The 16,089-nt window shown below is 36.6% G+C and overlaps 2 protein-coding genes across 2 annotated transcripts; both read left to right on the forward strand.

Annotated features, from left to right (window-relative positions):
• The first annotated feature begins 279 nt into the window (after window positions 1-279).
• Window positions 280-10,628, forward strand: LOC131605809 (probable disease resistance protein At5g47260). Its single transcript, XM_058878119.1, has 3 exons — window positions 280-470; window positions 1,143-1,214; window positions 9,985-10,628. The coding sequence occupies exons 1-3, from the start codon at window positions 280-282 to the stop codon at window positions 10,541-10,543; spliced, it is 822 nt and encodes a 273-aa protein (XP_058734102.1). The 3' UTR covers window positions 10,544-10,628.
• A 3,193-nt stretch (window positions 10,629-13,821) lies between these two features.
• LOC131605810 (probable disease resistance protein At5g47260) lies at window positions 13,822-14,373 on the forward strand. The gene has a single exon (XM_058878120.1). The coding sequence runs from the start codon at window positions 13,822-13,824 to the stop codon at window positions 14,371-14,373; it is 552 nt and encodes a 183-aa protein (XP_058734103.1).
• The last annotated feature ends 1,716 nt before the right edge of the window (window positions 14,374-16,089 follow it).

A 16,089-nucleotide genomic window follows, 5' to 3' on the forward strand; every position in this document is an offset into this window, starting at 1 on the left:
TTTCTATTCACACACTCTTTGTAACAGTGTTACACTGGGATTTTCAGCTAAAGAAAAGTCAACAAAACATCTCACAATGAAGGGACATTTAGGGTCATGAGACTTTAATTAAGTGTTTAGGAACATTAAATCAAGTGTTTATACACACTAAGGTCAAGTATCTTGAAGCTTTAATTATCCAGCATCGATGGAGCATCGACCAGGGAGTCAACTGACGTGACAATTATGGTTTGGAATAATCATAAGAACAGATCCATAAGATTAGGATCACCAGGAAACATGTCGAAAATCTTGAGAAGGATGGTTGACAAGAATTGCGTGCCGACATGGATGATAGTCGACAACCACAACGTGTTTCAGGACTTAACTGATTCTCTAGAATTTGAGTGTCAAACTGAGATGATGTACGACACGTTGGCCAGATATCAACAAGAGTTCATGGGGAAGTTTGAAGTAGTTATTACAACGTGGTTTGTAAACGAGCAAGAGATCATGGGTGACATGTGTATGCGCTAGTGGAAGCCTAAAGGCTAAACGTGGGATGAAACACATCAGTCTCTTAGTGTTTAGAACTGTCATCGACAGTTACTTATAAATAGAATAAATAGCAAATTGATACATTGTAACGGAGGTTGCAAAATTTCATACATTCTCTCCATACAACTATAGTACCTGAGTCAAAGAGCGAAATTGTTGACCAGAAATATGCATGTGTCTACGTCCCGTCTTTTCATTGTTTTCTTGTTTCTTTAAATGAACCATTTACTTTTTTCTATCTTAGGTTTCTCCTTTATTTAATGTCATTTAGTGTATTTTAACTCCTTGTCATTTATCAAAATTTGTCTTCATTTGAACTTTATCTTTGCGTCATCTTCGTATAAACTGTCACATTCAAATCACATGCATGTGTCTTCATACAAATTATTTGCACAATTTGCTTTATAGATTTTTCGAGTTAATCTCACTAGCTTCAACAAACTTGTGATTGGTTATCAAAAACACCAGTAAACAGATAGTTGGAACTACCTCATTGCAATATGTTATTGCATTTGAGATTTTCTCCCTATTTCACATTTGTCTCCTTCATCTTCTCTAACTTGTAAGTCTCCTTGTTTTTACTTTACCTTTATTTGTGTATCTAGGTGCAATGGCATGTCATCATATACTCAACTAAATGTATCCTCAATGAGGAGGTGTGCACCTCCTTTTCCTAGGTAAATGATACCTATTTTGAGACACTCTTTGTTCACTTCAATCTACTTGAACTAGAGGGCTAAGACGGTGTTACTAAATTGAGAGGCAATTCAGGTGCGTGGAAGGTTATCATTCCTTCTTTTATCGATAAAATTTATCAATGTTTTTCCCATCCAACTTTTCCCAAGTTTGATGTGATCTTTAAAGAAATGAGTTTCTTCCTTCCTTTAACCCTTTTTGAAACAAGATATTCTCTACTATTTAGTCATGGTGCTTTCGATATTACATCACAACTTTTTGACATTCCTACGAGCCTTTCAACACATGTCGATATTTGGATATGGAGGCTACTATTAAAATTTTCTTACACATCTTTCATGTTGATTGGGAACTCTCTTCTTCCCATAATGGTTTGGTACACTTTAAAAAATCTTTGAGATTGTCTGAGTCGTTTACTAACTCTTTGGAGAATTTTAACTTTGGTTTTGTGGTGGCAGAACCAGTCATATACGATTCTCATTCCAGTCCAAATGTTGTGCATGGTACTAAATTTCTTAGATGTTTGAGTTCAAACATCTATGGTTGAGGAAAGTCAAATTTCACTTTTAAACTTCTGGCTATCATTAAGGGTTATGTTGGTGGTTTCAGTCGTGTTTTCTTTTACAATCATAAAGTTAATACTCACGTAATGAGGGATCGTCGTATGGTTACCTGGTCTTTAGTTTTAGCTGGAGATTGGGAAGAAACAGATACACCGCAAGAATACGAAAATATCAAATTAGTTAAAGACTATCGTCCATAGAGACCAAAAGTCAAATTACTTCTTTCTAATATTTCGATGCTTAGCTAAAACTATCAATTCCATGGGTTTTGAGTACGAGAAAATTAAAATTATGATTTCTTGCTAATTAAAACAAGAGTATGAGACTTCAATTCTCGTCCACCTATTTTACTCATGCAAGTCATGTATCAATTATCAAGAGAATTTCATTTGTTTGTAAAAATACTAAAACTAGTGGTAATGTCTGCTTTCGTCGGCACATTATCGAGTTTTATTCACACAAATCACTTGTTTTCACAGCACAACTAATGTGTTTAGAGACCTGTTTAAAAGGAAAGTTTTTTCTTAATTGACTCTGAGACACTTTCGAAATCTCATAGTTAATTGTTTGAATTTTTAAATCAGATATCGTTTATGCACTTTCAACGGATAAACGATATCATTGTGTGCCTACTTTCGTATCTACTTCACTTATACATATGCCTCAAAGAATTAATCATGTTTTAAAAGGAAACAAAAATGTAGGTGTGGATGATAAAAATTAGGAGTGGAATAAACATACCGATTGATTGATAGGGTTTGCAACTTATTACACACAAGTGAGGCATGTTAAGCACAAATCAAGTCAAACTTTTCTTAAAATAAAGAAGACTTAGACTTTTTAAATGTCTTCTTAACTAAGTTGTATGATGTTGTGAAAAACGATACCAATAACAAAGTATAATAGGGAATTAGGGAAGAGAATAAGAACACAAGAATTGGTTATAACTGCTATTCTTTCACTTTCTCTTAAAACAAGATTACAAGTTTACAAGAATAACAAATAACCTCTCTCACCCTAAATTAGGATTTGCAGCTTTGCAATGATGAGAGACTAGTATGCTATTTATAATAAAACCTAACATACTAACTAATGGGCTTTTTCCACAAGGCCCATTACACAAGCCAACTTAATAAACAAGCTAACTTAACAAATTAGGGTTTAAACACTAAAACCTAATTTAACATGCTAACAACCCTAGCATCTTCGACACAAGCATGTGAACAACCTTCGACTTCATGCTTAACCCTGTCGAACCAAGAAGCTACCCTTCGACCATACTAGAGTTCGATCCAATATCTCACAAATCTCCACCTTGGATCTAACTCTACAACATCAAGGGAACAAACTAGCTTTCTTCATGCAGCTTTAGCAACTGCATACAGTGGAAAAACTTGCAACTCGGCAATGTCTTGGTGATCATATCAGCAGCATTGTCTTCAGTCGAAACCTTCAGCACTTGGACTTCTCCACGCTCGATTACTCCTCTGACGAAATGCAGCCTCACATCAATGTGCTTAGTTCGCTCATGATAGGCTGAATTCTTCGACAGGTGTATTGCACTTTGACTATCACATTTAACAGTGATACCTCGACCTTGAAGTTTCAGCTCCTTTGCAAAACCTTCAAGCCACAATGCTTCTTTCACAGCTTCAGTTAGGGCAATATACTCCGCTTCAGTGGTTGATAGAGCAACAACCTTCTGAAGTGTTGCTTTCCAACTAATTGCAGTGCCAAACATAGTGAAAACATATCCAGAAATAGATTTTCTGGAATCCATACAACCTGCATAATCAGAGTCGACATATCCTTCTATTAGTGCTTTACTATCTTCACCCAAGGCTCCACCATAAATTAGGACTCTATTCAGAGACCCATTTATGTACCTTAAAATCCACTTCAATGCTTGCCAGTGAGCCTTTCCAGGATTCGCCATGTACCTGCTTACAAGACTTACTGCGTATGCTATGTCGGGTCTAGTACAAACCATAGCATACATCAAAGAACCAACTATATTAGCATATGGGATGCTATTCATATAGGCTCTTTCCACATCAGTACTGGGACACTGATCAATACTCAGCTTGAATTGAGGGTTTGTTGGAGTCACAACTGGCTTCGAATTCGACATACCAAACTTTTCAAGAATCTTCCGTAGATATGCCTCTTGAGATAGGCATAACTTCGACTTCTTTCTATCTCTTCGAATGTCAATTCCAAGAATCCTGGAAGCAGCTCCCAGATCCTTCATATCGAACTCCTTATTGAGTTCAGCCTTCACCCTCATCACATCTTCAACATTGTTGCTTGCTATGAGAATATCATCCACATAAAGCAACAAAATAACAAATGAATTACCAGGTCGAAATATGAAGTAAACGCAGTGGTCGAACTGACTTCTAATGAAATTTATGCGTGCCATGAACTTGTCGAATCTCCTATTCCACTGTCGAGGAGATTGTTTCAGCCCATACAAAGATCTCTTTAACTTGCACACATAATCTTCCTTCCCCTTTTCGACATACCCTTCAGGTTGCCTCATCAGGATCGTTTCATCTAGATCACCATACAAGAACGCAGTCTTCACATCCATCTGTTCCAGTTCAAGATCGAACTGTGCCACCATGGCAAGCAACATTCGAATGGACCTATGCTTCACAACAGGAGAAAACACATCATTGAAGTCGACACCTTCTTTCTGAGTGAAACCCCTTGCAACTAACCTTGCCTTGTATCTTTTCGACGTCACTCCTTCAATTCCTTCCTTAACTTTGAAAATCCATTTACAACTGACTAACCTTGCCCCAGCAGGTTTCTTGATCAGTTCCCAAGTGTGATTATCATAAAGAGATTTCATCTCATCATCCATGGCCTTCAGCCATTCAGTCTTATTTCGACTCCTCATAACTTCCTTATAGTCTCTAGGTTCTTCGTCTAGAACCTCACTTGCAGAGATTAAGGCATAAGCTATAAGATCTGCATATCCAAGTCTCTGAGGTGGCTTGATGACTCTTCTCGACCTATCTCTCGACAATAGGTAGTCATCGTCAGTTTCCTCAACTTCAGCATTTTCTGCTTCTTCTTCGACTTCATCTGGGATATGCAATTCAGCATCAACATGCTCCACCTCAACAGGAATCTCTACCTGTTCCAGCTCTTCGTCAGATGTTTCTGTACTTCGACCAACATCATCAGTTTTCTTAAAAGCCATTTCAGCTTCATTGAAAACTACATCTCGACTGGTGATACACCTCCTGTGACCTGGCTCTAGGCACCATAGCCTATAAGCTTTGACTCCTTCAGGGTATCCCATGAACATGCATTTCAGAGCTCTAGGTTCGACCTTGTCTTGCCTAATGTGAGCATAGGCTACGCAGCCAAATACTCTCAGTTTGTCGAGATCTGGTGGATGTCCCGACCAAACTTCTTCAGGTGTCTTCATATCTAATGCTGTCGAAGGACATCTGTTTATCAGATATGTTGCTGTCGAAACAGCCTCAGCCCAGAACACCTTTGTTAACCCCGCACTAGTCAACATGCATCTGACTCTCTCCAAAATAGTTCGATTAAACCTTTCAGCCAAACCATTTTCCTGTGGAGTGCCTGCAGTAGTTCTATGCCTTGCAATACCAGAGGCAGCACAAAAACTGTCGAATGCCTCATTGCAAAATTCAAGGCCATTGTCGGTTCTCAACCTCTTGACCTTTCTGCCAGTCTGATTTTCAGCCAGAGTCTTCCAACTTTTGAAATTCTCAAAAGTTTCATCCTTAGTCTTCTGGATGAATACCCATAATTTTCTGGAATAATCATCTACTATGGATAGAAAATACCTTGCTCCTGAATGTGATGGACACCTTGCAGGCCCCCAAAGATCAGCATGGATGTAATCAAGGGATCCATGTGTTCTTTGTTTGCCTTTGATGAACTTCACTCTGCAAGATTTTCCAAGTACACAGGGTTCACAAAACTTCAGCTTTTCGATTTTGTCTCCACCAAGCAGATTTTGTTTCCCTAATTCGACCAGACCCCTTTCACTGACATGGCCCAATCTCATGTGCCAGATTTCTGTCTTCGACAAAGGTTTCGTGGATACAACATTTGTCGAACCACTTACAACTTCAGCCTCAAGGGTATACAAGCCTTGTTTCTTCACGCCTCTCAAGACTTCCTTCGAACCCTTCATGACTCTTAGGATACTTTTCTCTCCTTGGAAAACATATCCTTTCTTGTCGAATTCACCAAGAGAAAGCAGATTTCTCTTCAAATCAGGAACATACCTGACTTCAGTCAACAACCTTATTGACTCATCATGGAGCTTGAATCTAACAGATCCAATACCTGCAATCTTGCAAGCCTTGTTGTTTCCCAGCAATACTGATCCACCATCTTGATCACATAATTCCTCGAACAAGTCTTTGTTTGGAGTCATGTGCCAAGTGCACCCTGAATCCATAATCCACTCTCTTCTCGAGTCACTGCTTGAAACTACAAGAACATCAGATGATTCAAAATCATCTTGAACAATGGCTGCATTGCCATTATCCTTACCTCCATGATCTTTCAGGCGTTCAGGGCACACCTTTCTTGTGTGACCCTCCTTCTTACAATGATAGCATCGAACGCCAGATGCTTCGCCATTGTAAGACTTCGACTGGCTTTTGCCCTTCTTGTCGAACTTACCATTCTTTCGTAAGAGTTTTCCTTTAACGACCAAACCTTCGCCAACAGTCGAAGGTTTATGCTCCTTTCGTTCATTCAAGTCCTTAGAGTACAAGGCTGATTGAACTTCTTCAAACGTCAGGGACTCCCTTCCATACAAGAGAGTTTCTTTGAAGTGAGCATGTGATCGAGGCAAAGAACACAATAGTAACAGCGCTTGATCTTCATCATCGATCTTCACATCAATATTTTCAAGATCAAGAATCAGCTTGTTGAACATATCCAACTGCTCAGCCAATACTTTGTCTTCAATCATCTTGAATGAATACAAAGCTTGCTTCAGGTAGAGTCGATTTACCAGCGATTTGGTCATATACAAACTTTCAAGTTTCACCCATAACCCTGATGCCGTCGTCTCCTTTGATACCTGTCGGAGAACCTTATCACCAAGGCTCAACAAAATTGCGCTGTGTGCTTTCTCGATCATATTCGTCTTCTCCGCTGCCGTCAATTCTGCACTCATGGCTGTCTCTCCCTTCAACGCTTCCAAACAACCCTGCTGAACCAGTAGGGCTTTCATCTTCAAGCGCCACAGACCGAAATCATTCACTCCGGTGAACTTTTCAATCTCATACTTTGTTGAAGGCATCTTCTCCACGCTCACCGCACCAATTTGTTGTGAAAAACGATACCAATAACAAAGTATAATAGGGAATTAGGGAAGAGAATAAGAACACAAGAATTGGTTATAACTGCTATTCTTTCACTTTCTCTTAAAACAAGATTACAAGTTTACAAGAATAACAAATAACCTCTCTCACCCTAAATTAGGATTTGCAGCTTTGCAATGATGAGAGACTAGTATGCTATTTATAATAAAACCTAACATACTAACTAATGGGCTTTTTCCACAAGGCCCATTACACAAGCCAACTTAATAAACAAGCTAACTTAACAAATTAGGGTTTAAACACTAAAACCTAATTTAACATGCTAACAACCCTAGCATCTTCGACACAAGCATGTGAACAACCTTCGACTTCATGCTTAACCCTGTCGAACCAAGAAGCTACCCTTCGACCATACTAGAGTTCGATCCAATATCTCACATATGAATATATAAAACCGATTTGGATAGCTCAAAATATAATTGTACAATTAGATAAAATATAGTCACCATCATTCTAAGGCTAACAATCGATCCAAATCACTCATAATGATGGTTTAATCAAGAGATCGCCATCATTCTATAAGCATGTTGACTTTCTTCATCTAGAGTCCGTTGTTACAATTTTCATCATAACCCAAAAAATCCACATGCAAAGGTGCATGCATTAGTAATCTGTCTAGACAAAAATATTCTAACACTGTTGAAAATTTAAATAAGATAATTGTGTCTAATAAGCTTTTCTTTCCCGATTTGGTTAAACATCGGAAAATAAAAAAGAGGGGTGGTACATGCGAAAAACACTTTGACGCTTATGTTAATAATCGACTAGGATAGGAAAAGAAATGTATTTAGATTTTTAGAGTGTGTCTTTAACTTGTTTTTCATTCACTTTTACAAGGATTCTATTAGGATTTTTACCAGTCTTCCCTCTTAAAATTTTGATCCAGACCATTCATGTTGTCAGATGGTGAGATATGACTCGTTTTATGATCCAACGATCTAGTCTTCTCTTTTAAGCTCGAATGTGATGTTTTTTAGGACAGATTTTCGTATGTTGTTTAGGTAATTTATATTTTAAGTAGCTTTTGTGTAAAGCTTAATAATATGCATACAACTAAATATTAAAAAATGAGGTACATTGTATACAAATATAATAAGTAAATGTGAACCATTTTTTTGTATGTCAAATGTAAACAGGTTTTTATTTGGTATTGGTGGAATTTACCCATCAAATTAACGCGTCTTTGACCAGAAAATATAAGTAAAATGTAAACCAAGTCAAGTCAAGAGAACCATGAACTGATTCCTGATTTCCATTTTGGCCACATATTTATGAAGCTTTCTAGATATTAGATCTTAGTGCCTTGTGGTAAGATTTCTCAGATATTAGATCTTAGTGCGTTGTGGTAAGATTTGTCTTGTTTTGTTTCTTGCATTACTTAATTTTCCAAATCTTCTAGTTAACTTGTTTTTGTTGAGAATAATGCAAGTGTGAGTGTGGATAATAGTCCCACATTGAAAATGCATGTGGTGACTTGAGCATATATAAGTGGGAGAACCCACTCACCTATCACCTTAAGGTTTTAGGTGGAGAAGTGGTGTCTCTCCCACAAAGGTGTGTTACTCAAAGGAATGTCCCGGAAAATAATAATGCTCCCGACTCGACCCTCCCCCGATGTTGCGCTAACAAATGGTATCATGAGCCTTTGGTTCGAGAAAGGGATCGGCTTACTTGTATCGAAAGTATCTCCACATGGTCGTTGGTATGTGTTCCGCATGTGCGTAGAGTGTCCCGTGTGTCCGGCGGTACAAGTGTATGTGGAAGTGGAGTTTCCACATGGAGGGGGAGCATTGTAGACTCGCACTTGAGGGGGAGTGTTGAGAATAATGCAAGTGTGAGTGTGGATAATAGTCCCACATTGAAAATGCATGTGGTGACTTGAGCATATATAAGTGGGAGAACCCACTCACCTATCACCTTAAGGTTTTAGGTGGAGAAGTGGTGTCGTATCGAAAGTATCTCCACATGGTCGTTGGTATGTGTTCCGCATGTGCGTAGAGTGTCCCGTGTGTCCGGCGGTACAAGTGTATGTGGAAGTGGAGTTTCCACATGGAGGGGGAGCATTGTAGACTCGCACTTGAGGGGGAGTGTTGAGAATAATGCAAGTGTGAGTGTGGATAATAGTCCCACATTGAAAATGCATGTGGTGACTTGAGCATATATAAGTGGGAGAACCCACTCACCTATCACCTTAAGGTTTTAGGTGGAGAAGTGGTGTCTCTCCCACAAAGGTGTGTTACTCAAAGGAATGTCCCGGAAAATAATAATGCTCCCGACTCGACCCTCCCCCGATGTTGCGCTAACAGTTTTTTCAATTTTCTATTTCAGGTGGAGGCATCAAGCTTAAACTTTCCCTAATCTAATTGTGCTCTTGCAAGTTGCAACTATCAGCATGGACGGGGATTATCATTTTGAAATGTAAGAAAATCAAATATTCATATTTTAACTCACCTAACTGATTTACATATTCCTTTCCTTATACTCCATCTAGTCTCTGTTATAATACTTATAGTTGGAATTGCGGTCTTTAGTGCGGTCCGTCCGTCCCTAGTCACATAAATTGCAGCATTTTTTATAGTTTTTATTGTAGCCTTCAACACCATTGTGTTGACTGTGAAATGGTGGATTTAGTCCAATTTTACTTAGAGATATGACATATATTGTATTTATAAAGTTTAGACCCCATTCATCTTACAAGTCGGTATTTTAAGAAGATGCTTTGGTAGTAAGGATGAGTTAGGCTCTACCGATTAGGTTTAACCCAAATAATATACTAATATTGCCCGTCCATATAATAGTGTTGTAACTAAGAGTTCGAAGAACACGGACCGGTCCAAATTTGATGATAAGATTAAGAAACAGATGATGGATGCACTTAGAGTGAGAGACCAAGGAATAAATATAATTGGATTATGCGGGCCACATAAAATGGTTGAAGCTTTTGTAAAAACGGTTATAAGAAAAGCTGAGAGGGATCAATTGTTCGAAAAAATTGTCACAGCAACTGTGACAATGAAGTCTTACATTACAAATATCCAAACGCAAATTGGTGATGCAATAGGTCTCAATTTTGACGATAAGACCGACCTAGCTGAATCAACTTGTTGCACGTGTGTCGGTTATAGTAAAAGAATGAGAACTGCAGAAAGAGCTCATCTTCTGTGTGCTAAGTTGAAGGAGCTGCAATCAGTCCTAGTTGTACTGTATGATCTTCATGGCAGACTTGATTTAGGTGAGATTGGTATCCCCTTTGGCGAAGATCATAATGGTTGCAAGATTTTGTTGGCATCTACAAACTTGGAGGTTTTATCCAAAGAAATGAAGGTTCATAAGTTGATACAATTATCAGAGACATGACATCATTATTTTCCAAAGAAGTAGAGATGATGAAAATTTGAAGTACAAAGATGCACATCATTTGGAAAACACCATGGTTGAGAGATTATTGGCAAATGCTTAATAGACTTTTTTTCTATCATATGCTTGTGTTTGTAATCTAAGATATGACCAGTTCTGTTTGAAGTAACTGTCTTGATATTACCATCACCTTATTAATAAGTGAGGGAATAGGTAAGAATGTGAGTCATAGTATTCTCATTGTTTTGATGAAAATGGTTATTTTTCTATTTTTAGGACTATAGACTTTTATTATGTTATGAAACAAACACATTCCGTGAAATTTTAAAACAAGAGGTAAGCATTTATATTCCACCATTTAGATAATAATGACAAATTTCCAACAACATACACGCTTGTCATTCAAAAATAAGATCAAATATTCACACAAAATGTTAGTTAACCATACACCAGTGTTTACAAAATACAGCAAACTATAATACAAAATAAAAGATAACTATGGCGTAAATTGTCGTCCATGTTCCTCCTTTGCTTCATGTACTCCAACACATGTTGTGCCTCTGCTCACCACTCCAAAGGTTCGCCGACCACAATGACAACTGCAATTATAGCATCTTCAGTGCTCAGAATCGATGAAGTACTCGCTATTTTTGGATCCATCCAATCGTACTCAACCTCATTTGACTTCATCAAAATTCAATTCAAATAGAAGCTTGGCTGCACAGATAGTGGATTTTGTTATCATGATAACTATGGAATATATAATGACACCGCATTTCAATCGCGAATCGTGGTGAAAAGCTCATAAGTTTTGGTGACATTACAACCATTGTAAATGTCAGAAGAGATCCTATCATTGTAAGAAGTTGAAGTTTGTTCAGCATTCCGCCGAACAATTTGCGTGCGCTTGCGATTTGACTGGTTTGGGCATAAACTGTAAGCATGGCCGACCAAGTGACAGTGTTTTTATGGGACATTCTGTGGAATATTGTTTCTACTGCTTTAACTGGAACTGAAAAGAGGAGAACTCAGGTATTTTACTGGGAATGGATGTTTCAGGATTAATTATGATTTTGACAATTAGATATTTAGCATTGAAAAATTAATCGGTTATTTTATGGAGATTTGTAACCCTGCACTATAACACATAGGATCTTTGTCACTTTGTCATTGTTAGGTCAGTTTTTATTAAAGGAAATAGGCAGATATCCAAATTTTTGGTAGAAAATTTTAGAAGAATCATTATTCAAAATAACTTTTTATAGAGTTTAAAATTGAATTATAAATTATTTATAACGACGAAAAATATATTTAATTCTAAAATATATTAATAAAAAATTTAATGGGGTGAGTGGTGGAAATATATAATATTAATATATTAAAATATTATAAATTTTAAAACAAAGTAATAATAATAATAATAATAATAATAATAATAATAATAATAATAATAATAATAATAATAATAATAATAATAATAATAATAATAATAATAAAGTAGTACGGTACACTGCGTGCGTGTATCAAGTATGAGTGTGTATACCGTACCGGTACGGTATGTCATCTGATTAGTAGCAGTGCTTCACATGGGAAAATGTAAACAACGGAACCATGAACTGGTTGCTCATTTAAACGCCACATATTTATTCTGTAAATTGAAATTTGGTCAAACGAAGCTTTCTCAGATCTTAGATCTTAGTGCGTTGTGGTAAGAGTATGATTTCTTTTGTTTTGTTTCTGCATTACTTAATTTCATCTGTGCTTCATAGATTTGTTTCTACTATTGTTTTGTATGGCACGTTTGTTTCTGTTAACAACTCAGCTGTTTAATTTGTCTAATTATTTGTCTGCTTTTTAAAATGAATCATTCTTCAACTCATGCTAGCAAGTAAAGTTAATTTCCTTTTGTTTCTGCCTAATTTAACTTTTAGCATGTTGTTTCTCAATTGCTTAAAACTTCATTTGTTTGTAATCTGATTTTTTCTAATCTAGTAAGACTTGGATGACTGTATTTAATGTTACCATAGTTAAGATCAAGCGTTGTATCTTAGGTGCTTGGGTTGTCTTTTAGTGGTTTGATCAAAGAAAGATCTTTTTGTGTGTGCGGAGTGGTCAAGATCGAGCTTTCTAGAGCAAGATCTTGAAAAAAATAGTTTTGGAATGATCTTTGTATCATTTGAGGGTGTATTTTTAACCGATTATCTATCGTGTAAGTAGTAATTGTCCAGTATAGAATTGTGCTGTTTTTTCTAGAGTCGTTGTGGTTGACTGACTGCTTTGCATAATTTTGGACAGTGCTGAAAAACGTTTATTTTAAAGAGAGCGACCAAATCCACGACTCGATTCAGTAACTAATTGAGTGGCAAAATTTTCAAAATCATAAAACAGCATAAACTCTGATAGCTTGATGTTTCAATCATTTCACTTTTCAATTTCAGGCGGCGTGAAACTTAAACTTTCCCTAATCTAATTGTGGTCTTGCAACTATCAGTATGGAAATGCCCCGACTGTACAGGTTATTATTCTCTATAAATGACTGAGTATAGCACACCTAGGGGTGTGCAAAATATCTGGTTGTGATGTCCAAATTTATAATCAAATCTAAACGACTTTTAAAATATCCGGATATAATTGAATGGTTATTAACCGGTTTAGTTATTAATGGTTTGGCTATCCATTCATATAATTCCGATATAATTAAATTAATTCCGATATAATTAAATGGTTATTAACCGGTTAAATTATTTTGGATTGGGTTATAATCCAGTTATTATCTAAATCCAAATATTTTAATTCTCAAAATAAATAAGTTTTTTTTGAAAAATAAAATTTCGAAAAAAATAATTTTCAAAACTGAATATTTTTCAAAAACCGGTTATATAATCATAACCAAATTTATAACCGAGTTTATAACCAATTTTGATTAAAATCTGGTTATGGTTATAAATCCAAAGTATTTAAATAGTTTTAAAATGATTATGATTTGGTTTTTGAAAATAACTAGTATATTAAATCAGCATTATTATACTATAAATTGAATTGCTCACTTTGAGTTTGAACAAGCTGAATCCATTGAAAATATATATATGCCCTTTTTCTCATTGAACCACTAAATGAGTTTTTTTTTTTTTTTTTTTACAAATTTCAATACTCAAAGACAGAAACACATTTTAGTTTCATCCCCTAACCGTCCATCACTGCTTCCATTTCTCTTTTCATAAAATAATAGTGTTGTAATTTCTGTGGCATTATGTTAATTGAGTATTAGGAGGATCAGGATGGCTAGTGTGAGGAATGCAAATATCTCCAACGTGGATGATAAGGTAAAGGAACAGATTATGGATGCACTAAGAGTGAGAGACCAAGAAGAAAGTATAATTGGATTATGTGGGCCAGATAAAATAGTCGAGGCTTCTGTAAAAATAGTTATAAGAAGAGCCGAGAGAGATCAATTGTTCGAAAAGATTGTCACAGCAACTGTGACTAAGAAACCTGACATTACAAATATCCAAATGCAAATCGGTGATGCAATAGGTCTCAATTTTGATGATAAGACGGACCTAGCTGAATCAACTTGTTGCACGTGTTTCGGTTATCGTAAAAGAATGAGAACTGCAGAAAGAGCTCATCTTCTGTGTGCTAAGATGAAGGAGCTGCAAACAGTCCTTGTTGTACTGTATGATCTTCGTGGCAGACTTGATTTAGGTGAGATTGGTATCCCCTTTGGTGAAGATCATAATGGTTGCAAGATTTTGCTGGCATCTACAAATTTGGAGGTTTTATCCAAAGAAATGAAGGTTCATAAGTTGATACAATTATCAGAGACATGACATCATTATTTTCTGTTGGTGGTATTCTAGAGGTGGTATGTGATAAATTATGGTATTGCAGTATTCTGCAGAGGAAAACTGGTTTTTGACATTTTTTGCACTATACTTCCACTGGTGGAAGATATGCTTTAAAACTGCAATTTTATTGAATTCACCACCAACTGCTCTATCTTTCTTAACATTACAAAGCCATTATATAGGCTTGAATCAAAACTGACTTAGAATACAATAAGATGATAATTAAGATGAGGACTCTTTGGTTCTCTCAATCTTAATGATACAATTCTAACATAAAGACAATTATTATAATGTGATGGTCACACTTCTTTCATAATGCTCACTAATAGTGGTGGTTACAACACATTAATTTTAACACTCCCCCTTAATGTGTTGCTCTTTAACTCCCATTGCTTCTCTAAGTTGCTGAAATCTTCCTCTTGGTAGTGCTTTAGTAAAAATGTCTGCAAGCTACTCTTCTGAATTGCAGAACACTAACTGCACATCACCATCTTCGATCACACTTCGAATGAAGTGGTGCTTTATATTAATATGTCTTGTTCGACTGTGGAAAACAGGATTCTTCGCCATGGCTATTGCTGATTTATTGTCACAGTGAAGCAGCAGACTTTCTTTTTGCTTTTCTCCGATATCTTCAAGTATTCTTCTCAACCACAATGATTGTTGTGTAGGCAAACCAGCTGCCATATATTCTGCTTCAACTGAAGATTGCGCTACAGTGTCTTGTTTCTTCGAACACCAAGAAATTACTCCTAAACCCAGGCTGAACACATAACCAGAAGTGCTTTTCATGTCATCAACACTTCCAGCCAATCACTGTCACAGTAGCCTTTAATTTTGAGTTTAAAACTCTTTTCAAACCTGATTCCATGCTCCATGGTTCCCATGACATACCTTAGAACTCTTTTTGCTGCTCCAAGGTGTAAGTGACTCGGTTTACTCATGAACCTTGAGAGTAAACTAGCAGCAAACATTAAATCGGGTCGTGTAGCTGATAGATAAAATTAACTTCCAACCAAACTTCTATACATGCTTGCATCTACTAATCTTCCACCATCTTCCTTTTTTAATTTTTCATTCACCACTAAAGGAATATCAACAGGTTTGCAGCCATTCATGCCAAACTTTTTCAAAATATTTTCAGCATATCTCCTTTAACAAATAAAAACTCCATATTCATCTTGGTAAACCTCAATACCAAGAAAATGATGCAGCAAGCCAAGATCACTCATCTCATATTTTTTCATCATTTCTATTTTAAAATTTTCCACCATTTTCTTGTTGTTACCCGTATACACCAAATCATCAACATAAAGGGCAACAAGGAGGATATCATATTTACCTTAATGCTTCACATACAAGGTATGCTCACTCTGACTTCTTTGAAATCCTTGTTGAATGAAGTAGCTGTCAATTTCACTATACCATGCTCTAGGGGCTTGTTTCAACCCATAGAGAGCTTTCTTCAACTTGTAAACTTTTTCTTCTTGGCCTTTAGTCACAAAGCCTTGAGGTTGCTGCACATATACCTCTTCTTTTAATTCTCCATTCAGGAAAGCTGACTTCACATCAAGTTGGTACAGGTTCCACCCTTTTTGAGCTGCTAATGCAATAACTGTTCGTACAGTATCCAATCTTGCAACTGGGGCAAACGTTTCACTATAGTCAATTCCAAGCTGTTGTGCATAGCCTTTTACT

This window comes from Vicia villosa, linkage group LG5 (genome assembly GCF_029867415.1).
Source record: "Vicia villosa cultivar HV-30 ecotype Madison, WI linkage group LG5, Vvil1.0, whole genome shotgun sequence".
NCBI lineage: Eukaryota > Viridiplantae > Streptophyta > Magnoliopsida > Fabales > Fabaceae > Vicia > Vicia villosa.

Bases quoted from the DNA above. Each gene is read 5' to 3' on its own strand.
- LOC131605809 (XM_058878119.1), top strand. From the start codon at position 280: ATGTCGAAAATCTTGAGAAGGATGGTTGACAAGAATTGCGTGCCGACA. The intron at 471-1,142 runs GTTTGTAAACGA...TTGTGTATCTAG, and splicing joins GAAGTAGTTATTACAACGTG to GTGCAATGGCATGTCATCAT. The intron at 1,215-9,984 runs GTAAATGATACC...TCCATATAATAG, and splicing joins TGTGCACCTCCTTTTCCTAG to TGTTGTAACTAAGAGTTCGA.
- LOC131605810 (XM_058878120.1), top strand. From the start codon at position 13,822: ATGGCTAGTGTGAGGAATGCAAATATCTCCAACGTGGATGATAAGGTA.